At 35.1% G+C, this 19,398-nt stretch overlaps 2 protein-coding genes and 1 long non-coding RNA gene across 3 annotated transcripts in view; 2 read left to right on the top strand and 1 right to left on the bottom strand.

Moving 5' to 3' along the window:
* LOC123637992 overlaps nt 1-6,915 on the top strand; it is a 20,686-nt gene extending 13,771 nt beyond the window's left edge. The window contains exons 3-4 of the long non-coding RNA XR_006735133.1: nt 5,294-5,481; nt 6,726-6,915. This is a non-coding gene — a long non-coding RNA (uncharacterized LOC123637992). The remainder of the gene's footprint in view (nt 1-5,293; nt 5,482-6,725) is intronic.
* HMMR (hyaluronan mediated motility receptor) overlaps nt 1-13,882 on the bottom strand; it is a 20,420-nt gene extending 6,538 nt beyond the window's left edge. The window contains exons 1-11 of the mRNA XM_045551222.1: nt 13,659-13,882; nt 11,612-11,710; nt 11,071-11,150; nt 8,398-8,445; nt 6,595-6,783; nt 5,493-5,579; nt 5,302-5,402; nt 3,638-3,712; nt 3,327-3,502; nt 2,737-2,885; nt 1,252-1,466 (exon numbers count right to left, since the gene is read on the bottom strand). Of these exons, the coding sequence (XP_045407178.1) occupies nt 1,252-1,466; nt 2,737-2,885; nt 3,327-3,502; nt 3,638-3,712; nt 5,302-5,402; nt 5,493-5,579; nt 6,595-6,783; nt 8,398-8,445; nt 11,071-11,150; nt 11,612-11,710; nt 13,659-13,704 (1,265 nt within the window). The 5' untranslated portion in view covers nt 13,705-13,882. The remainder of the gene's footprint in view (nt 1-1,251; nt 1,467-2,736; nt 2,886-3,326; nt 3,503-3,637; nt 3,713-5,301; nt 5,403-5,492; nt 5,580-6,594; nt 6,784-8,397; nt 8,446-11,070; nt 11,151-11,611; nt 11,711-13,658) is intronic.
* Nucleotides 13,883-14,241: 359 nt separating this feature from the next.
* On the top strand, nt 14,242-19,290 carry NUDCD2 (NudC domain containing 2). Its single transcript, XM_045551225.1, has 4 exons — nt 14,242-14,538; nt 16,055-16,103; nt 16,309-16,460; nt 18,803-19,290. Exons 1-4 carry the CDS (start codon nt 14,350-14,352, stop codon nt 18,884-18,886), a joined length of 474 nt encoding a protein of 157 aa, XP_045407181.1. The 5' UTR covers nt 14,242-14,349; the 3' UTR covers nt 18,887-19,290.
* Nucleotides 19,291-19,398: the final 108 nt, after the last annotated feature.

The following is a 19,398-nucleotide window of genomic DNA, read 5'->3' on the forward strand; positions in this document are numbered from 1 at the left end:
AGAAGTTTGAGATATGTTATAATACTATAATCTCATGTCTAGTCCATGGTTCCTTGTTAGAAAGTATTTTAATGATAAGATCCTAAAGATTTAAATAACATAATTCATTATTTATTTGCAAATTGAACTCAAGAATCAAACTGGATATTTTAATTTAAATAAATATAGTAAAGAAGGAAGCATAATGTGATGGAAACAAGGAACTAGAGTTAGAAACATGAGATTTCGGTCTTTCTACTTTGATCCATTTCTTATTTTTTGAATGTTTCTCAGTTCTATTTCTTTTTAATCATTCCATATTTTATTTCAAAATGTTTCTCAGTTCTAATTGTTTTTCCCTTCCCCATTTTGCTATTTATTAATATCTGAGACAGGGTCTTTCTGTGTTGCCCAGGGTGGAGTGCAGTGGCTACTCACAGGCACCATCGTTGTGCACTACAGCCTTGAACTCCTGGGTTCAAGTGATCCTCCCGCCTTAGTCTCCTGAGTACCTGGGACTCCAAAAACTTAGCCCAACCCATTTTGCTTTTTTATTACTACTTTTGAAGTGTATATTTGTGCTTTCTCAAAAATGTAACTAAAGGTATCATTTAAACTGTGTAAACTGATGTACACATAGACAAAAAATGAAAATGATTTTCACTAAAGGGCAGGATTCTTTAAATTCATTATTGTAATGCTGATGTCCAATAATTTTTAGAAAATATAAGTAGTAAAGGAGCACAAAACTTTGGTAATTTGTTTACTAAAACTCTTTAATTAAACCTCTGGCCTTACAGGAAAAAAGGACAATGCTTTTAAGTCTGGCTGTCTTTCTTGTTTGCATGTACATTCTATGCATGTGCTTTACCTCTCTATTACTTACTTGTAAAATAATCTCAACCTCACATGCTCACATGATGTGAGAATCCTAAGAAAATATTCTTTTTTTTTTTTTTTTTGAGACAGAGTCTCGCTTTGTCACCTGGGCTAGAGTGAGTGCCGTGGCGTCAGCCTAGCTCACAGCAACCTCAAACTCCTGGGCTTAAGCGATCCTCCTGCCTCAGCCTCCCGAGTAGCTGGGACTACAGGCATGCGCCACCATGCCCGGCTAATTTTTTCTATATAGATTTTTAGTTGTCCAAATCATTTCTTTCTATTTTTGGTAGAGACAGGGTCTCACTCTTGCTCAGGCTGGCTAAGGAAATATTCTTGAAAATACTTTTAAACATCTGAAATCACCCATAAACATGAAGACCTATTATTACAAACCCTTTCAGCTTTTCTTCTAGGAGTTTGAGTTCTTCAGCTTTAAATTTTGTTTCTTCTTCCAATTGCTTGACCAGCTTTTCAGCTTGTTCCTCCTTTTGCTGTAATTTATCAAGCTCATCCAATGCTTGCTTTAATTCTTCCTCAAAGAGATTCCTCTCTTTAATCATTTCCTCTTGAAAAGAACATAGCTTCTGCTGAAGACTAGAAGATAATTCCTATATCCAAACAGAAAACCATCAAAATAATTTAAAATGACATTGTGAGATTTTACTAAGAGACAAATAAGAAGCACAAATAATTAAGTATGAAACCTAAATTCAAGAGTCACAAGGAAACGCACAATAATATAAGCTCATTTTTTTTTCATGCATTATATCCTAAACCTTAACATTGTGGCAAATATCATTTCAGGCTTTTTTCTGTGCAAAACACACACACTTCGTATAAAATTAAAATTGTATCTTACATCTGTTTTACAACTGGTTTTTATACATATTTTGATATACTCTTCTCATACATAAAAATGTATTATGATTTCATTGTTATGTAAAATTTTAAGTTATATAATACACAAATACATCACTATTATGAAAAAATTCTAACATTTACAAATGAAGTGAATATTATCTTTCACTACTCCCCACGCCAATTTCAGTTTTTCTACTCCAGAAATAGCCACTAGTTTGGAATATATTTGCCTTCTGGTCTTTTTCTGTATATTTATATACATATATATTTTTTGATATAAATAATGTATACTCTGTGTATGTAAATGTCATTTTAAAAAAATCATAGACAGTTGTTGAGATCTTTCTAGGTCAGTATATATAGATCTATTTAATTCCTTTAGCAGTTGCAGGTTGTCCAGCAGTATACTATTTCACATCAGTGCATGCAAGTACCTGTTGACTCAACTCTCCCCAGTGTCTTACATTATCAAATGTTTTAATTTGTGCCAGTCTTGTAAGTGGGGAAAACCTTATTTACATTTCCTTAGTTACTACTGAGGTGGAGCATCTATTCATGTTGACAGGCCATCTGAATTTCTCCTTGAGAATTATCTATTTCCATCCTATGCCCACGTTTTTTAGTGGATGTCTTTTTTTCTCATTGATATGTAAAATGTTCTTTATGTAATCAGGATTTAAAAAATTGTTTTTAAACAATTTTTCTCCTGTAATTAGATACTCTTTTACAAGATAACTGTAAATATCTACATAGCCTACATAACACAAGACTGTGCCAGAAAATTTTTAAAAAACAATTTCCCTATTTTGCTGTACCTACCTGTTATTTGTAATTTTTTCACATTATTAATAACCCTGTGGTGAACATGTGGTAATGATATGTAGCTAAATCTTCAGCATGTCCATAATCATTTCCTCAGGATAAGACTCTTGTTGGATCAAAGGATAGACACAATTTAAAGGTTTTCTGACACAAAGAAAAATTTATGACATAACTTTTTATAGTGTGGTAAACTACCTTCTCTTGTTGCAGAAGAGACTCAGTTTGTGACTCTTTTTGCTGAAGTTTTTCACATTCTTGTTTTTCAAGAATAAGCTTCTCTTTTAAGTTTTGCATCTCGGCATTTAGATTTTGATCCTGTTCTCTATTCCTGTTTACAAGGTCTTCTATAAAAGGCAAAACATTAAAAATACTGTAACTGATACTAACTTTGAGAAACCCAAACTCCCATTATATTCCATTCTGCTGTTTACAGCACATTATTACAGAGCAAGTGTTTCCAAAGAAAAAAACCAAAACTGTGAAGTTTGTATCACCACTATATATATTATATGCTATACTTAATAAAACCTCCCACTGCTTTCAGTGGCCACCCAGTGGAAAAGTTAAGAACTGCACGATTGTATATATTTCAATCAAGACAACACTATACTGAAATAGAAAGAACAAACATAAGAGTAAACAATTTGAAAATACAGAACAGGGATTTTTGTTGTTGTCATTTAGATAACTATATTAAAAAAGTTTTTTTTATGTATCAGTACTTTTCTTAAATAGTGTAATACTTAGCTAAACAAAGTATAATAGCTATATAAATACTACATTACCTTTTTCTTTTTCAAGCAGCTGACATTTAGCATTCAGATCTTCTACTTGTTTAGACAACATAATATTTTCCTCAAGAGACTGCTGAAGGTTTAAAATTTCATGATTCTTCTCTTTCAAATTTTCTTCTAACCGGGCAATATTGAGCTTGTATTTTTCCACTTGATCTGATATACAGCTGCATTAAAACAAATTATTTTGAAGAGCACATCTATTTAGGCACAGGGAAAATTAACAGAAACGTGATAAAAATGATGTATTCATCAATATTCCATGAAATGAGGTCCAATTTAAAGCTACTGTTCATTATTACCTAATTTCTTCGATGTATTCTAGGAGTTTTTCTGTTTCAGATTCTTCATCAATCTTGTCTTTCTCTATTGAAACACTAAAAAATTTGCATGTGTTAATATACACTAGTTTATTTAATAATCATACATAATGCTTATGTATCAGATACTGTTGTATTAGGCAGGCTGACTCTAGAGTCCAAACTCTAAACGATTATTTTATGTGACCTCTCAAGTTGACAATTTATAGTTAAACAGTAGAGTAAAATTTTTATTTAAGTGAAAAAGCTTTCTGAATATATTTTGCCAAAGGAGTTATGATGAGGAGAACCACCACCTACAACATTCCAAGTGTTAGAAATAATTTTTTTCTTTTTTGTCTTTCCTGGTTTCTCCACCCACCCAATATAGAAAATAGCTTCTGTGTGCCATAAAACTTTTGTTCCAGACTGCCTGGTATTCAATTACTTACGTGTTCACCTCCTTCAGGCTACCCAATTTAAGAAAACAGCCAAGAGACTTAGACACCTTACAAAAGGAGATATATGAATGGTCACTAAGCACATAAAAAGATGCTTGACATTAACAGTAGCAAATTAAAATTACAAACGCAATACAACTTCACACCCACTAGAAAGGCCAGAATCAAATAGACTGACAACATCAAATGTCAGTGAGAATGTGAACAACTGAAAGTATCATACATCGCTAGTGGGAGTATAAAATGGTATAAACACTTCGAGTTTTTTAAAATGTTGTACGTACACACTACCCTATGACTCGAGAATCCCACTCCTAGAAATTTATCCAAGTGAAATAAAAACATGTCCACAAAAAGTCATAAAACATGTCCATAGCAGTCTTATTCATAATTGTCAGAAACTGGAAATAGCCCAAATCATGATCAAATGAAGAATAGTAAACAAATGAAGGCATATATTCATATAGCAGAATTCTACTCAGAAATAAAGAGGGGAAATTTACAATACACATAATGGTATGGATGAATCTTGAAAAATTATATCAAACAAAAGACACACACACTCTCCTTCTCTCTCCCTCCCCACCTCTCTCTCATAAACTGTGATAAACATCCTCAAAAAGGCAAAGCTAATTTATGATGATGTAAGTCAGAGAGTAGCAGCAGGGGTGGGGAGCATTACAAGGGCAGCAGCAGCAGGACAAGAAAGGGTATGAAGGAACTTTGTGAGAGGATGGAAATTTTCTTTGTCTTGTTTGGTTAATGGTTACACAGGTGCACACAACCGTCAAAAGTCATCTAACTGAATACTGACGATGTGTGCATTTTATTCTATGTAAATTATAGCTTGGTAATAAAAAGAAGGCTAGGATTGTGCATTAATCCTGTACCAGTGTTTCTCAACTTTGTTCTAACTACCACCTCCATAAGACTATGAGACCTTTCCTCCTCATTATTACAGAAGTAGTACAACAGAAGGATTTTAATTGCCATAAACTTCCAAGTGCAATACATTCATACAATTTGCTAGGATAAAATGTTTGGGAACGATTAGGGCTCAACTGTCACTTAAAGAAATAGGACAATTAGAAGGAGGAATGACATAAGTATTGAAGGAAGGGTGAAGTCTCAGCCAACAGTAACTTGCTAAGAGAAGCCAGTGGAAAATTGGTTATGCTTATTTTCTCTTTCTTTTTAGTTACTTACAGGTTCCCCTCAAGTTGGGCTATTTTCCACTGAGACTCTTCGAGATTCTTCTGGGTGGCCTGCAGCTTCATCTCCATGCCTTCTTGTTTAGCTATCATACTCTACACAACAGAGATATCTGTTTTAGGAAATGAGAAATTGTTCAGATCCTCAGATCTAGACACAACAAACTTGCTGAAGGTAACACTCACCCTCATCTTTGTTTCTCTTTTGTTTTTAAGTTTCATCAACTCCAGGCTTAGAATTCTCAAATTCTTTTGGTTACCATTTTCAGAAAACTAAATTAAAGAAAACACATAAAAAATTCAGAAATATTTTTTTGCTAAGTCACATATAAAATCACATCAATATTGATTATTCTGCCCATCACTGGAGCTTGCAATGTACTGGTAGAGAAAACAGCCTTTGACCAACACTATAATTACTGATTGTACATTACTACTGTTCTTAACCCTCTTTTTCCTTAATGTGACTTGCTGGTTTATTTCTGAAAGGTAGTTTGGGTGTTCACTTACCTCTATATGCTGGAAAGTCCAATGCAAGCCTCTAAAAAAAGCCTCTAAGAGAGGCTTTCCTGATGTGTGTTTGCTTAACAAAATGGATCAGAATCGCCTGGTGTACTTTGAAATATGCAGAATACAGGATCCATCCCAGGCCTATGAAATCAGAATCCCCTTGGGTGGGGCCCAGGAATCTGCTCCCTTCCCTGTGTTTGATTCTAATGCACTCCTAACTCCCTTTGTAAGCAAAGAGCCCAGCACATCACGGGCCCTGAATAAATGAATCTTACTAAACTGAACAGTGACTTTTATCCTCCCTCTAATTCTGTAACCAACAGGTTGACCGAATTAATCCCCTTAAGTTCTATTTGTATATTAATAGTGATAAACACAATTTATCTATTGGGCATATTTAGTCCATCAATGTATTTATTTCCCACTTCATTCCCAAAAGGATTTGAGATGGAAGCCTGCTGTTATGCTATTATTTCACAGAAAGGTCTTTAAAGTGATTTGTAGATGTAAATTCTGTAATTTTTATTAATAGTCTTATTTACTGGGGGTGATAAAATGTCAGATATTAAAACAAAAGTAATTTGTTTATAACTTATTTATGTGCTAGGCACCCTAATTAAAAAAGATACAATAATTTTATTTGAAACAGCTTACCACTTAAGGTACATTTAATAAGGAAAAGGCTAAACTAGAGCTTAAAACTCTCAAATATCTGTAATGAGAAAAAAAAATGTTTTTTATTTACTGAACTGTAAATGTTATCACAAGGGTCAAATACCTTAGATTTCAGTAGTTCATTAGTCCTTGTCAATTCAATGAGCTGTTTTTCCAGTGAAGCATTGTTTGCAGAGAGCGATGTTTTTTCCCTGACTGCAGCATTTAGCTTTGCTTCCACCTTCTCCAACTCAGTTTCCAGGTCCTGGATCCTCCTGTCCTGACCAGCACGTTCCTGCACAAGAACACGAATCTGGACGAAAACAAGGCGATAAATAAATGATTCACTAATATAACACCAACATAAATCGATGCTACTGATAATGAAAGCATTAAAGCTTCTGGAAAAACCTCTGATTTTGACATTATGTTCACAGACATTCTAATTGTACTAGCTATTTGAATAATCATATTTACCTTATGATACATCTTAAAAATCTTAATGTGTTTTAATAACAAAAGGATTTTAATTGCCATAAACTTCCAAGTACATTTATTAATAAGTTGTTTATTCACTTTTAAGGTATTTCTACATATAAGAATTCTTTTCTGTAGTTACAATTACACAAATTCAAATTACAGTCTGAAATGCTAAATATGTTTTTTATTTCAAGAAGGCAAAGCTGGGCTTCTAAGTACACTATAGTAGGCCTCGGCAAGCCATCATCCTTGTTGCTATTACCAGATTAAAACAAAAACAACCAAAACCCTAATATTTGTCAACAGAAAATACGGAAGCCAGGAGACAGGGAAATGACATCTTTAAAATAATAGGAGGAAAAATCTGCCAACCTCAAATTCTACACCCAAGGAAGTAACTAATGTAAATGATCAGTTCTCATGCTGGCTTTGCAACTCACTCACTAGTTATCTTATAAAGACTCAGTTATTAAAGTATCAACCCCTACATCATCAGCATGTATCCTCAATAAAATTATAGTCAATATTTTTAACATAAATACAAAAGAATCAGAGCAACCAAAGATTTGCAGATATCTTGACATATTCTTGGTCCTAAGCCAACATTTGACTGTAATCAAACAGAAGGTTTTAATATATGAAAAGAATATGTTCATCAGAAGAAGAGTTGGTCAGAAATGGACACATGGAAAAAAGACTGCCAGAGAAACAAAGCTGGCAGTGAGCAGCTTAGCACGGCTTAAAGATGTGGCTTCTTTAGGTCAGTGCTGCTCAATAGAAATTTCTGCCATGGTGAAATACACTGTCCAGTATGGTAGCTGCGCACTACACATGGCTACTGAGCACTTAAAATGTGACTGATGCAACTGAGGAACTGAGTTCTTAATTTTATTTAATCTGATTTAATCTGAATAGTCATATGTGGTGAGTGCCTACCATATTGGACAGTGTAGCTCTAGGTTATTTCATCCTTGAGGAAGGCATGTACCTATTGTGCAGAACAATGCACCACATTAGCATAACTTCATCCCAATCTAACTAACCTGCTAGGACTGCATGCTTACCAAGCAATCCTCTAGCTATGTTTTCTTTACACAGATTAGCATATGGGAAGCATGTATATGATGAGTAGATGTAAATATTTGATTGTAATAAACTGATATATTTTTAGTTATCAGTTTTTCACAAAGTGGGTTATCTTGAATCTGTCTCTTGGTATGCTAACAAACTTGACTTGGCCAGCATACTACACAAGAGGCTGGATAGGCTCTGAAATATGGTAACCAAGCTAAGAAACCATTCCTCTGTAGGCACTGCTCTGGATGGAGTGCTTGCATCACTGAAGGACTCCTCAAACTACAAGAGAATCCTTACCTTTTAACTCTGTGTAACTTGCTTTCCATAATATACCACATTTATTTCGCAATAAGTTGAAAGCATTGCTTACCTCTTTTTCCAGTATCTTCAAATCTTTACCATTCTTTTGAGATTCCTTCTGTTTAACAGTCAAAGAACAATTATAAATGACTTTAAGTGCCACAAATATCACAGCTAAATTTGATTTTTAGTTATCAGAAAATATTAAGGGATCCAAACAGTTAACTTCTAATTTAAATATTACACTGAGTCTATTAAACATTTTGTAGACCACTTATCTGATAAATAAAGAAAAAATTCTTAAAATCTCAAAATATTTCAGGTTTAAAAGCTTCAGCCCAATAGATAAGGCTTTTTCTAACAAGCCCAGTGAAAAGAACAGGTGGGCCTTTATTAACCACTGACTACCTTCCTTTTAATGTTAAACAGCAGCACATTTTGAATATTTAAATTATGCTATCTCAGAAAGAAAAAAATCTTCCAAAAAAAAAAAAAAATCAACTTAAACTTTGATATATCCAAAGAGAAAAATAAGTATATAGATGCAAAGAAATAAGAAAAACTGAAATAGCACAAGCTCTGATTCTAATTTTCTCACTGCCTTTATTCTAAATAAGACATACAATTTTCACACATCTTTTTATACCCAGCAGTCTTTCTGACACAATGGCTAGAAACAGAATATCTATCTTTTCCATCTAAAAATGGAAGAAAAAGCATAAACATCTTGAACAAAATCTATTTTACATATTTCTAAGTTTTTTTCAGAGGGGCATGCCAGTATCATGTTTATTAATTTCATACCCAATGTCACTTTCTATCAGGGAAGATCTATTACTTTGAGGCTCTATACAAATTTGTATGTAATTTAGTTTTCCAAGGGGGTTTATGAATTCTATAATTAATTCAAAATTTCAGAACAGTTTCTCCAAGAAATTCAAGTCAAGCCATTTATATCAATTTTCAAGAAGTGTCTATTTAGTCCTGCCCAATAAAAATAAAATGCAAGCCACATATTTATTTTAAAAAGTAAAAATGTTAATACATCTATATTTTACTCAACCCAATGTATCAAATATATTATTTCAGCATGTCATTTGTATGACATTATTGAGACATTTTAAATTTACTATATATTCTACACTTATAGTACACCTCAATTCAGATATTACATTTTCATCAGAAATTTTTAGATTTAGATTTCATAAAACATACAGATAAAAAAGTAAATTCACATACTCAAGTTGTTCCAAAAACAGTTAAAAGTTTTCCACTAAGAAAATTGAGTATGTTTTTAAATATACATTAATTAAAATGAAATAATATTAAAAATTTAGATCTTTAGTAGCACTAGCCACCTTTCAAGTGCTCAAAAGCCACATTGGCTGGTCACTTCCATATTGAACAACACAGCTCTATATTATAGAACAAGAGACTTAGGTAATTGCCAAATGAATGAATAGTCTAAGCTTAACCTGAAGCTTTGGTTTCCTAGCTCTGAATCTTTTTCACTCTAAAATATCTATTAATTTGTACAACTCCTTAAAAAAGTACAACTTGTTTATGAATGTATAAAAACAGTAATAGTAAGGCCGGGTGAGGTGGCTCACGCCTGTAATCCTAGCACTCTGGGAGGCCGAGGCAGATGGATTGCTTGAGGTCAGGAGTTCGAGACCAGCCTGAGCAAGAGCGAGACCCCATCTCTACTAAAAATAGAAAGAAATTATCTGGCCAACTAAAAATATATATAGAAAAAACTAGCCGGGCATGGTGGTGCATGCCTGTAGTCCCAGCTACTCGGGAGGCTGAGGCAGTAGGATCACTTAAGCCAAGGAGTCTGAGGTTGCTGTGAGCCAGGCTGATGCCACAGCACTCATTCTAGCCTGGGCAACAAAGCGAGACTCTGTCTCAAAAAAAAAAAAAAACAAAAAAACCAAAAACGAAACAGTAATAGTAGGCTCTTGTATAAGTCATAAGGCTATTAAGAATTTAATCTCTCACCACTCCTTAACAGTTTCTGAGTTGCAAACCTCCTTTATGCATTGGCATTTTTTTTTCCTTTTTCTTCACCAATACTTACCCTTTCCCACAAACACACAAACAAACAAAAACAAAACAACTCAAATGGTGGTAACTAATAAAGCATCACATAATTCTAAAAGGTTTACTAGGTAATGTAAAATTTATTTAGATATAAAAATGGGCTGGGTGTGGTGGTTCATGCCTGTAATCTCTGCACTTTGGGAGGCCTAGGAAGGAGGGCTGTTTGAGGCCAGGAGTTTGAGACCAGCCTGGGCAACATCATGAGACTCCATCTTTACCAAAAATTAGCTGGGAGTGGTAGTGCCTGCTTGTAGTCCCAGCTACTCTGAAGGATGAGGTAGGAGGATCCCTTGAGCCCAGGAGTTTGAGGCTGCAGTGAGCTATGATCGGGCCACTACACTCTAGCCTGGGTGACAAAGTGAGGCCCTGCCTCCACCAACCGCCACCGCAACACCCTGCCGCCAGAAAGACTGAGAAATGGAGACCATTTTGTAATTGTGAAGTAAGGACAAATTTAAGCACAATATATTTGGTAATGTCCTAGGTAGAAATTCGAGTCTTAATAACTTTTTTGATTAATTTACAGATTTACTTATAACCTTGATTTATATACTTAATTCATTCTCATCAAATACAATATTTTAGGATACATTTTCAATAATACAGTTGATAAACCAACTGGCATATAAAAGTCTCTCACCTTTGATTCCAAAGTCTTGACTTTCCTAGCTGAAGCAGGCAAGGTAGCATCTTTGTCAACGCTAGGATTTTGTTGGGATTCTATGGAACAATGAATTGTATAGATCATGGTTGGTGTTTATGAATTTTAAGCACGTACAAAACACAATTTCCATATTTCTATTGCATTATTAATGAAGCAATATAAAGTTATTCTTTCAATTGTACATTTTCAAATTATTAGTTGCATAATATTTTTTATACATCTAATAACTTTCTGATTTTCTTCATACTCCTTGATAAGAAATGTTAAGGTAATTACCAAAAAGGAAGCTGCACACCTATACAAATTTCTTGCTGAATCTTCCTGGTTATACAACAATGTAATGATGAAAGCATTATTCCGTACTTGACTCTTTCAAAAATCCATCAAATAAGAAAATTTAAACACAGTTCTAGCTTTACATTTTAGAAGTGCTATAGCGTCTTTAAGTTTAAATACTGTTGTTCATAACTTTAAAACTTATGAGGTCATACCATGGTTTTATTTTGAGATCCATTACCTTTTTGTTTTTTAAATCTTTGTGATTTCTGAAAGGATACTGGTCCTTTCAATACTTCCGATGTTTTAACATCATAAGCACCTGGAGATGGTGCACAGCCTAGAGAAAACATAAAACATTCATGTATCAGCTAATGGTATTTATGATCTTAAGTTAAAAACGTGTCATAATAAAGTGAATATAAATGTAAAAATGCCATTAAACAAACTGCTTCTTATTTTTTTAAATGTAAAAAAAGCACCCATTTGATATTACAAAGGTGGTCTCTGTATGAAGAACAGTTATCATCTTGTCCTTTATATGGACAAAAGAACACAGGCAACTTAACAAAACAGGAGAGTTTGGGGATGGTCATCATGTAATAACAAGCAATGTGGCTTCATTATTAAGGACTGAATATAAGAAATAAGATATTTGGGTGTCAGTCAACTCTACTCAAAGAGAATTACTGAGATAGCTACCCTTATTTTCTAGAAATAAAGCAATTAAAACTGTCTATCCCTCAAGATTTAGCCTAGAATAAAAATTCATAGTGATAATGCATCTACAGCTAATATAAACATATCAGACCTACTGATGGTGCCTACTGAAATTTGAACACACAGAAGAGCAACCATACTAAAAGCACCTAGAATTTTTTGGGCACTTACTAAATGCCAGGCATTATGCTAAGCATTTTATGGATATTTTATTTAATCTTCACAAGAATCCTGTGATAATTTACAGATAAAGAATTTGAGGCTTAAGGAATATATATGGCTTTCTAAAGCTATGTTATGCAAAGTACAAACTGTACTAGACAATATTTCTATGTTCCAGAAGTTTATACTGTACTTCATTTAACTAGAGTCCCAAATCTGAAGCTATTTCAGTGTTTACACATATCAGACTTGAGATGGGGCTCTTATGACTTACAATAACTAAAATATCATTAGCATAAAGCTTTAGCTGATTGGGAACCAATGGATTAATACTATTCTCTGAAAAGCTATTTTCAGAATACATCGTCTAGAGCTGCGGTCCCAACCCCCAGGTCACAGACCAGTACCGGTCTGTGGCCTGTTAGGGACTCAGCCATAGAACTCCATGCCCCTCCAATTTCCCCACGTCCATGGAAAAATTGTCTTCCATGGAATTTAGGAAGGAGGGTGCACACAGCAGGAGGTGAGTGACAGGCCAGTGAGCGAAGCTTCATCTGCATTTACAGCGGCTCCCCACAGCTCGCATCACCACCTGAGGTGCCCGCCCCTCCATGGAAAAACTGTCTTCCATGAAATTGGTCCCTGGTGCCAAAAAGGTTGGGGGACCACTGTTCTAGAGTCTTATGCAAATAGATAGGAACAGCAAGGAGCTCTGACCATTCCAAGGCAACTACTGCTGTCCAAGTAAGTGCTTGTCAAATGGTAGATAGGAACCCATCAGATCTTGACTAACACTTTAACAAGTGAAATACAATAGAAAATAGTGTGACTCACACGTAGCAAGGTTAAGCATTGCTTTGTGGAACTTTTGTTTTACTTATATATGTAGAAATAAAAAATATATATCCTAGGTAGAAATATAAAATTTCTACTCTGGGAAATTTCTGTTTCTCACTCTGGGAAATAGTTTAAAAAGCATTAAAGTCATTGCTTTCACCAATTCTAAGTAATCATAAAAATTCTATTAACGATAGAATTGAGTTTCCATCTCTCTATCTGGAATAACGACCATTTAGATATACTGACACAAAGACTCCAATCCTGGAAATTTTCAGATCTAAATGTGGTCAATAAAGGGTAGAGACAGTGGATTTCTAATCAGGAAGGAGAGTCTCAAGATGAAGTGTGGAATTCACACATCTTAAACATCTATTTTATTCATTTGTGGTAGGGGTGGAGAGATAACGGAGAACATACTGGATTTTAATGCAAACAGAAGACTTCAGAGGAAACTGCAGACACTACTGGTAATTATGATGCAGGGCCTACGATTATTCTCGTTTACTCTCTGCTCTTAAAGGGCGTCTGAGCGTACCCCGCACCCCAGCTCCTTTCCCCTTACGCACCGGAAGGGTCGTTGAATCGTTTCAGGGGCGCCTTAGGAAAGGACATGCTGACGACCAACTCTAGAGGCCGAAAAGTCACTGCCACTCCCCGACAATTGCCTGCTGACTACTACTGCCTACTGGCTTCAAATTCAAATCTCCCCGCACACTCTCCGCTCACCCCTAACCTTAGCCAATTGGATGACAAAACCACGAGGCACACCAATCCCGCACAGGAATACTAAAAGCGCACGCTGGGCTTCAGCCGCGTCCAATTAGGTGGCCTGTGGGTTTAGGCTACCAGCCAATAGGAGACGGTCACTGTTCCCCCTACACCCAATCATTTCTGCCGTTAATCTTAACCTTGCACAAGTAGCATTTGCGCAGGCGTACTTTTACAACTGGGACGTTTGAAAGTTTGCATTTTGGCGTCATATAGGTGACAGTGTAGTGAGTTCCTGCTTCACTGGTTCCAGCCCTCTCCCGTCGTTCCTTGGATGCAAACTTCTCTGGATTTCAGTTCTTTAAAACTCGGTCCTGCCAGTGTCGTAAATGGCCATTGAAATGGAAAAACAAACGCCGAACACCATCTTGCCCTTCTGCGCATGTGCGGTGACCCGAGAGGCGGGACCGGAGCGTAACCTGAGCGTGGGGTCGCCGCGCGTGCGCCCGGCTCGCTTGGTGCGTCCGCGGCCAGGAAAGCGATTGGATTATGTCGGCCCCGTTTGAGGAGCGCAGTGGGGTGGTTCCGTGCGGGACCCCGTGGGGCCAGTGGTACCAGACCCTGGAGGAGGTGTTCATTGAAGTTCAAGTGCCCCCAGGCACTCGCGCCCAGGATATTCAGTGTGGCCTGCAGAGCAGGCATGTGGCGCTGGCTGTGGGTGGCCGCGAGATCCTCAAGGTAGCGGCAGGTCGGGGCTTGTGCTCAATTTCTTTTTTCCGAATCCCCTAGTTTTAAAGTTCGTTGTTTCTTTGGAACAATTTTTGGGTTGCTGGAGGGATCCTCCGGATGGCAGAAAGAGAAAGAGCGATTAAATTGGCCTGATCGGAGCCCCCATTCTCAGGACGAGTCTTTGACTTGTGGAAACTTGAGGAGCCCATTTTTCTGCATTTTTTTAATACCAAATCGGACGGTTTCTTTTGTTTCTGAAGGTCTTTGATTGAGAACAGCCTAACTAGGTTGTTCGAAGAACAAATATTTATCGTATACTCATCTAGGTGCCAAGAATACAGCGAGATAGAAAAGGTTCCTACACTCAAGCGGTTGCGCTCTTGTAGGGAGGCATGAGTGATAAATATGTAGGTAGGTATAGAAAAGTGCAACAAAGAAAATAAATACTAGGATAACGGGTTAAAGATAGATGATGTCAGGTGATTTATTTGCTCATCAAAAATTAGAAAAATCCTGCATGTTTGTAGAGGGGTCAAGCAGGTGAAGTGTGCAAAGAAAGTAGTACCTCTTTTATTTTCAGCAATGTCCTTTGGATCTCGGATCCGCTTTTTCCTTGTTCACCCTGTAATTACATTTAATTAACAAGTTGAAGTTAGATTACTTTCTCAGATTAGATGCTTAAGATGGATACCTGACTCCGCCCGTTTTCTAGTTGTAACCTTGGGCAAGTGTTTGTTCATACACAAGATGCGGTAATTATAGTATCTTTTTCATGGGATTGTTTTGAGCCTACCGTGGTATTCATGTTTTTGAAAAGCTTGTAGTAGTGCCTGGTCTGTAATAAGCTCATACTACACGTTAGCTAATATTATTTTATATAGAGGTGCTTTGAGTGCCTCAGAAGATTCGTGTGAAAGACGTTGATTTGTGTCAACTTGGATCTTACTGACTTTTAAATTTGGAACAAATTAAAATGAATTTGAGCATATACATCGTCTTTTAAATTTATATTTTGATCACTTGAAATAAGTTTGTGAAAAATCAGTCACAACTAATCTGAAATTGAGTCTACAGTATGAGCTTTAATTTTTTTTAATGCCATTCACCCAGTAATGTGATTAAACCAGTTTTTGAAAGTTTACTTTAAAATATGGCATTTCTTCTTAGTTTTAGCAGGAGATCCCTTCTAGTTCATTTGAATTGGTAGAATTAAAACCTTTCAGATATTAATTTCACCTTCAGCTAATCAGTGATCAGTAGCATTAATGCATCTTCTAAAAATTAAGGTGCCCTGATTTTTCCTTAGAGAGCTGTGTGTTTTTTATCATGGTAAATATTCCATGCAATGTAAACTAGGTTTCATTTCATTAGCTAGGAGGAAATGTAGCATTGAGCACCTATAAATGTGGTGAAATGATATATAGAATGTGGATCAGGTAGGAAATTAGGTAAACCATAGTCATGAAAGCTTTATAAAAATTAATAAAATGCTATATTTTTAGTATCTTAAATGTTTATTTTTCAGGGCAAACTCTTTGATTCTACAATAGTTGATGAGGGAACATGGACTTTGGGTAAGGATAACTATTATAATTCATAGAATCTTTTTTAAAATTAATTTTGTCTTTTCCATTTTTTGTATTAGGTCCTTTTGTCTTTGTAGCTTTGAAAGCTATAATAATAGAAATGTGTTGAAAACAGTTGTGTCAAGATTGCCTAAAGGTTTTTGAAAAACATAACGATTAACTCTTTATTTGTGATTTTTTTTTTTTTCTTTAGAGGATAGAAAAATGGTTCGTATTGTTCTTACAAAGACAAAGAGAGATGCAGCAAATTGTTGGACTTCTCTTCTAGAATCTGAATATGCAGCTGATCCTTGGGTCCAAGACCAAATGCAGAGAAAGCTTACATTAGAGAGATTCCAGAAAGAAGTAAGTCAGACGAATGTATGAATATGTGTAGTCAAATATCTAAAAATCATAGAATATATATTATTTGAAATTAAAACTCAAGAGTGATTATGAGAAGTTACAAAAATTCTTTATAGGAATTTTTAAAGTAAATGATTAGAAAAATGGTCCATGTATGGATTTGACTTTTTAAAAATTTTCTTTAGAGGAATTTATTTGTATTATGATTCCTTAGTTTAAATTTACTTAATGTACATCAGTAATAAATGAATAAAGTCTTGTAAAAATTGAATCAGTATAGACTTACATAGTGTAAATGTTTCTGAAAGTCCCCTTCACCATGGTCCCCCATTCCATGCATCTATCTCATTCTCATTTTGTATATTGGGCTTGTTTATTTTGTTTTCAACATAAATGGAGGATCACACCGTGTATATTGTTCTTTATGTTGCTTTTTCATTTAATAGTATGTCTTGGGTCTCTTTCCCTACTAGTACATACAGATAAAACTCATTCCTTTTAACTATTGAGAGTATTCTCTGGTTTGGTATCTTTAAGTATCTTTAAGATCTTTAAGTATCATAATTACTTAGCTATTTGCTTTTGATACAATTTAGATTTTTCTATTTTTCTCTGTTTTAAATAAAGCTGTTCTTTCTTTGTGAAACTACTCAAGTGTTCTAAGATAAATATCTAGGAGAGAAATTACTGTGGATCAAAGCACTTCTAAAATTTTGATGAATAATTTATATCTATATGATAATGATTTCCAGATGTATATCTCTAGCCTGGACTTTTCTCCTGGATTTTGGACTTGCATATCCATGTCCACTTGGCTATCTAACAGACTTAACAAACTCAACATGTCCAAGTTGAACACCCTAGCTTCCTTCCTAGCCTTCTTATCAATTAATGGAAACTAGTTGCTCAGGTCAAAAAAAAAATTGGTAATAATCCTTGATTTCTCTCTCTCATACCCTGTCCAATTTGTTAGGAAATATTACTGGTACTACTTTCCAGATATATTCAGAATTTGACCACTTACCACCCCCAACTCTACTACCACTCTGATCTGGACCACTTTAAATGTCTTGCCTAGATTATTCCAGTAGCCTTCTAATTGGTCTCTTCACGTCTTCCCTTGCCCAGGCACAACCTTCTCAAAATAGCAGTTAGAGCAGTCCTTTTAAAATACAAGTCAGATCATGTCACTTCTCTTCTCAGAGCTCTGCAAGTCCTTCCTCTTTCACTCTAGTAAAAGACAAGGTCATTTAAAAGGTCCTATCTAATCGATTACTCCATTATCTCTCTGACCTCCTCCTCTCTTACTGCTGTCTCTCTTAGTCATTCTGCTCTGGCCGTACTGGCCTGTTTGCTGTTCCTTAAACAACATGCCAGCCCTTTTCCTTTGCCATCCTTCTGACTGGAATGTTCTTCCATAGCTTGGCTGACTTTTTCACTGTTTCAAGGCATTGCTTAATGAAGCATACTTTGATCATCCCATTTAAGTATTATAATCCTTTTTCATTTCCTTTATCTTATTTTACTTTTTTTTCCTGTACCACTTACCAACTTTTAACAAACTAGATCAGGGGTTGGCAAACTATTGCCAAATCTGCCCACTACCTGTTGTTTTTTTTTTTTTTTAGTGTTACTAGAATACAGCTATGCTCATTTGTTTGTGTATTGTCTTTCAAAGAGTAGTTTCCTACAGTTGAGTAGTTGTGACAGAAACTATGTGGCCTGTAAAGACTAAAGTATTTACTGCCTGGCTTTTTACAGAGAAGTTTGCCAACCCCTGCACTGAGTAATTTATGGTTTTTACTTGTCTCCTCCTGCTGTAATGTAATCCTCTAGAGCAGGGATTTTTGTGTTGTTAACTCTTGAGTTCTACATGCCTCTAATGGTGTCTTCGAAACAGTAGGAGTTCAATAAATGTTGAATAAATGAAATTGTCCACCAAAAAGACTAAATCCTGAGGTAGTACTTAAAATTCATAGGATTGTTGTTGAGAGTTAAATGTTTTAATATTGGTATAGCTCTTAGGGCCCTGCGTGGCATATAGTAAGCTCTCAAAAAATGCTACCTATTAAATTCTGTTTATACACTGATATTGAAGTATGTGTTTTATATGTTTTCCCATATGCTTACCAACGTAATATACATATTGACCTTCTAAATATTTGTAATTCTGAAAGTTGAAAAATACTTCATAGCTTTAAATTCCATTTTGGTGATAACAGTGCTGTTTTGTATCTTTTCATATATTTATTGGTCATTTAGTTCTTATTTTTTAAATTGCCAGTTCATACTTACATTTTTGCTAACTTTTATTTTATTATAATTTTTTTCATATCTTTTAGAATCCTGGTTTTGACTTCAGTGGAGCAGAAATCTCAGGAAACTACACTAAAGGTGGACCAGATTTCTCAAATCTTGAGAAATAACCACTGGGTTTTTTTGTTTTTGTTTTTGTTTTTTGCTGCATTCTGTGGATCCTACCAGATATTGCCAACTTAAAGGACCAGATTTATGTGGTGGAAGAAAAATGTGGATGCCTACAGTTAACAAATTGCAAAATATATTTTAAAATGGTTCTAAAAATTGCATTCAAGTATGATTTACATAGGAAACATGTCCTGTGGGAATTATTCTATGGATGTATGGTAACTTTTTTTGAACTTGTTTTTGCTGAGCATGAAGTTTTATATGCTGCATTTTACTAATTTCATATTTAACCATATTTTTAATACAAAAAACATTAGGGTAGATCATGTGAAATGACAGGGTGCCTTCAGGTAATATTAGGTTTTCTTAAGTGTGATGTTCAATAAAGTTTTCTAAATAGGAATTGTGTACCCCTTTGTCTAAGTATACCAGTTCACACAGGGAAATTATAGTACTGAAAAAATTATTAAGAAAGGAAAAAGCTGGGTGTGGTGGTTCATGCCTTTAATCC

The sequence above is a fragment of the Lemur catta genome, chromosome 5 (assembly GCF_020740605.2).
Source record: "Lemur catta isolate mLemCat1 chromosome 5, mLemCat1.pri, whole genome shotgun sequence".
In the NCBI taxonomy this organism is placed as follows: Eukaryota; Metazoa; Chordata; class Mammalia; order Primates; family Lemuridae; genus Lemur; species Lemur catta.

What these genes read in the sequence shown, in the direction of transcription:
- NUDCD2 (XM_045551225.1), top strand. Translation starts at nt 14,350, where the DNA reads ATGTCGGCCCCGTTTGAGGAGCGCAGTGGGGTGGTTCCGTGCGGGACC. An exon ending in GTGGCCGCGAGATCCTCAAG is followed by an intron (nt 14,539 to 16,054) that starts GTAGCGGCAGGT and finishes TTTATTTTTCAG; the next exon opens with GGCAAACTCTTTGATTCTAC. An exon ending in TAGAGAGATTCCAGAAAGAA is followed by an intron (nt 16,461 to 18,802) that starts GTAAGTCAGACG and finishes CATATCTTTTAG; the next exon opens with AATCCTGGTTTTGACTTCAG.